The sequence below is a fragment of the Vombatus ursinus genome, unplaced genomic scaffold (genome assembly GCF_900497805.2).
Source record: "Vombatus ursinus unplaced genomic scaffold, bare-nosed wombat genome assembly UNPS02011369.1, whole genome shotgun sequence".
NCBI lineage: Eukaryota > Metazoa > Chordata > Mammalia > Diprotodontia > Vombatidae > Vombatus > Vombatus ursinus.
The window spans coordinates 4,600,459-4,604,483 of NW_020951147.1; the positions used below are offsets into that span (position 1 = coordinate 4,600,459).

General features: G+C 55.2%; 1 protein-coding gene across 1 annotated transcript in view; it reads right to left on the minus strand.

Annotated features, from left to right (window-relative positions):
* The window catches only part of LOC114038720 (formin-like protein 3), an 8,394-nt gene extending 7,363 nt beyond the window's left edge, over window positions 1-1,031 (minus strand). Inside the window, exon 1 of the mRNA XM_027856121.1 lies at window positions 890-1,031. Coding sequence (XP_027711922.1) covers window positions 890-1,031 — 142 coding nt within the window. The remainder of the gene's footprint in view (window positions 1-889) is intronic.
* Window positions 1,032-4,025: the final 2,994 nt, after the last annotated feature.

Below are 4,025 nucleotides of genomic sequence, written 5' to 3' on the forward strand. Positions count from 1 at the left end.
TAGATAGATAGATAGATAGATAGATAGATAGATAGATAGGTAGATAGCTGGAAAAGAGTGGGTGAGTAAAGGGGAGGCTAAGTGAGAGAATAGGAGCCTCAGTTGTCCAGAAGCATCAGCCCTTTCTTTGACAGGAGCCCTCACCCCAAAGTGGTGTTGGGCAGTGTGGGGAGACCTTGTTTAGGAGCCAGAAAACCTGGGCTCCAGTATTGAATCTGCCACTTACTGCCACACCTTCCTTTCTCTTACCCTCAGTTTCTCCACATGTAATGCAAGGAGGATATTAAGCTAGAGGATTTCTAAAGTCTCTCCCAAATCTGACATCCTATATCCCAGGGTCTCTCCCAGGTCTGACGTACCATGTTTTAAGGTTTCTTGAAGCCCTGACATTGCATGTTCTAACATCCTTCCTCTAAATTGAGCTATTCCATGGTTCTTTGATTATTCTGCACCCCCCGTCCCCGCCATGGTCTCAACTCCTTGGAGGAGTCTCGCTAAACTTTAAAGTGGGGAGGGGGAAGCAAGAGACTGGACCAATGGATTTCTTGGTTGTTCTGACACTGACCCACAATAGAAACACGGGGCCCAGTGACTCAGTGGTACCATGGTAACACACAGACAGACACAGATGCTGACCTCTCTGACACAGACACCCAGATCCACCTACTCAGTCACTGACCCTTAGACAGACAGACAGACAGACACTATTCCAGAAAGCTATTAAAATTCACAGCAGAATTTAATTTGATGCAGTTTAATTCCCCAAACAATGATGAAGGCTGGCTTCACTTGGCATCCCAGCCAGAGACCCAACAAACCCAAGGAGTGAACCACCCCAAAACCCTCCCTCCATCCTCTCCCCAGGGCTCCCAGCCCCAACTGTGCCTACAGGGGTTTGGGGGTGGGGGAGGGAGGGGCTCCCTCCAGCTGTTGAGCAGATCCAGATGAGGCAGAGGGGGTGGTGACCCCACTGGCAGGGGCAGGAGGGCGCGGTGGCCTGAGCTCATCAGATTCCAGCCGTAGTGACTCATGGGGGTAACGCCTGGGGGAGGGGGGTGCAGGATGATAGGTTCGGGGAGGGAAGATTTGGCCTAGGGGCAGAGCCAGGAGCTAGAGCCTGGACTCCGGGCTTCAGGGGCTGTGGAGAGGGCCAGCAGTGGAAGTTAGAAGTTCAGGGGTCTTGGGGTTAGGCAGGCTGCCTGGACCTGGAGCTGGAGAGAGGAATACGGTTGGGTGGGAGAAGGGCTCCTGGGTGCTGGAAGTGAGCTAAGAGACTAAGAGCGTGCAGATGCAGAGCTCAAGTTATGTGGGACCCGGGCCAGAGGCAGGCAGCATCCAGGCATGAGGACCCCTGAGTTCTGAAGGAACTAGAGGAAGAGAGAAGGGAATAATCCTCATATAGCACCTACTATGTACTAGGTATTGTGCTAAGACCTTTACAAATATTATCTCGATTGACACTCAAAACAACCCTGAGAGGTAGGTAATGTTATTCTCCTCATTTTACAGTTGAGGAAACTGAGGCAGGTGGCGGTTAAGTGACTTGCCCAGGGTCACACAGCTAGTGAGTATCTGAGACTGGATTTGAACTCAGCTCTCTCTGGTGCTCTATCCTCTGCACCACCAGCTGCCTAGTTAGTTATGCCAGAACTTGATTCATAGCGTCCCTGAAAGTGGAATGAGTGGTCTGGAGGAGCTGAGAGGGTTGGGGGCTTGGGGGTGCCTCAACTGGAGCAAAATTCCTGGCTTTTGGGAGGACCTGGGAAAATCGGGTCCACTCCTCTGCTGTTCTTCTCAGCTCTGTACTAGGATGAGGAAATAGCTCATGCGGCCCTCCCCACCCCATTCCAAGGGCCCCAGTGGGCCCATGACCCCCTTTACTGGCCCCATCCCCCACAGCTGTTTCTTTTTCATGGGTGTGGGGGGTGGGGATCACAGTGCAGGCAGACTCTGGGGAGGGGGGGCATGGCCTTCCTGAGCCCCCCTCTTTCTTCACCTTGTTGGGAATAGGAGTTTGGGCTTGGGGTCTATGCGCTGAGGGCCAGGGGACAGAGCTCTAACCCGGCAGTCAGGACATCTGGCTACAACTCCCAGCTATGCGTCTTAGCTGTGCAACCTTGGACAAATCCTTCCCATCTCTTTGGGATGCGGTTTCCTCACCTGTGCAGGTGATCTCAGAGGGCCCTCCCAGCTCTAAGGTTCTACGTTCTAAGAGCCTTCCCAGACTCGACATTCCATGTTCTATGTCCTCGGGTAATGATAATAGCTAGCATTTATATGGGGCTTCAGGGTTGGCCCAGCAGCTGATGCACATTTTTTTCATTTGATCCTCAGAACAAACCTGGGCAATAGGTGCTATTATGAACCCCATTTTACAGACTAGGAAACCGAGGCAGACAAAGCTCAAATGGCCTGCCTTGGGTCACGCAGCCAATAAGGATCTGAGGCGGGAGTTGAATTCTGGTCTTCCTGACTCTGGTGCTCTATCCACTGCACGACCTAGCTCTTTCTCACTCTCAGCTCTGCCATTCTATGTTCCAAAGACCCTCCCACCTCTGCTATTGCATGTTCTACATGCAAAGGGCCCTCCCTTCCAGCTCAAACACTCGGTCTTCTCTGGGTCGAGGAACAAATGGGATGAGGCAAGACAATGGGGGATAGCCTGGGCCGGGACGGGAAGTCAGTTCTGCTTTTCCCCAGTCCCAAAGCAGGGTGTCCTGGCTCAGGCCAGACTCCCCTCCCTGATCCGGGCTCTCCTCTCCAGAGGAGCTGACTCAGCTGGGCTGGAGGCGGGGGCAGAGGGAGCCAGGACTCGGTCCCCATGTCTCTCCTCCTTTTCTCTTCTCCTCTGCCTTTCTCCACTCATTCTCTTCTGCTGACTGTCCCTCCAGCACCATACCACAGCCCCTTCCCCCACCCCATAGCAACACCCCCTCCCCATGCTGGGCTTTGAAGACACAAAGTAAATATCCTGTCTGGTCCGGCTCCCCCTTTCCCAGACTGGCCGTCCCAGCCTCCAGCTCTGGGGCAGCCCGATCACCCCGGCCTGGGCCCTGGCGCCTGCCCCAGCCGGGGCCAGCGGGAAAGAGAGAGGTGTCGTCTTCTGGGACACCATCCAGGAGAGAGAAGAGAGAGTGATCGCCCCCAGGGATGGAGGGGGAGAGACAAGGCCAAAGAGGAAGGGAGAAGAATAGACATGCTCAGGGCAGGAGAGCCATTCCCAGAGGAGGGAAGAGGAGAGGAGGGAGACATCTGCCCCACACGCTTGCTAGATGTGTGGCCACCCCTGCACATGCTATTGAACCTCTCTGTGCCTCAGTTTCTTCTGCTGTAAAATGAGGTGGTGGGACTTGATGGCCCCTCGGGTCTCTTATGACCATCAGAGACAGAGAGAGATATCGTCAGAGATGGAGGAGAGACAGAGAATGGAGGAGCAGAGACTGGGGGTGGGGAAAAGGTCCAAGAGAAAGGGCTGGAGAAGGGTGGGGAGCAGAGGGAGCAGGGCAGGCCCCAGGGCCGAGGAGAGGGGTCAAGGGAAGAGGTCAGGAGGAGGCTGGGAAGGAGAGAAGAGAGTCTAGGCCTCTTTCAGGCCCTCGGGCGCGCTCCCTCCCTCTTTCCATTCTCCCTCCCTCTTTCCATTCTCCCCCAGATTGTCCCCATCTCAGCCTGAATCTGCACAGTGTCATCCTGGGGCTCGAAGGGAATTGTGCGGACTCAGGCACCATGGATGCCATCCATGGGCCGTCCCTCATGTGACAGGGGAGCACACGTCCACGCCGCTGGAGGAGGACCAGGGGATGGCCACGTGTTGAATCTGGGGGTTCCTCCCCTCTCCTCGTCTCTGGAGCCCCGACACTCCTCTGATTGGGGGTGAAGGCAGACGTGACCAGAGAGGGAAGGCTGCACCTGGCCCCAGGTGCCGATATCAAAGAGGCAGCAAAGGGGGCTCCCTGGGTCAGGGAGAGAGAGAAAGGCACGGACCCTGGAGCACCTGGCTTTTCTCCAGGTTGTATTAGGGGGAGGGG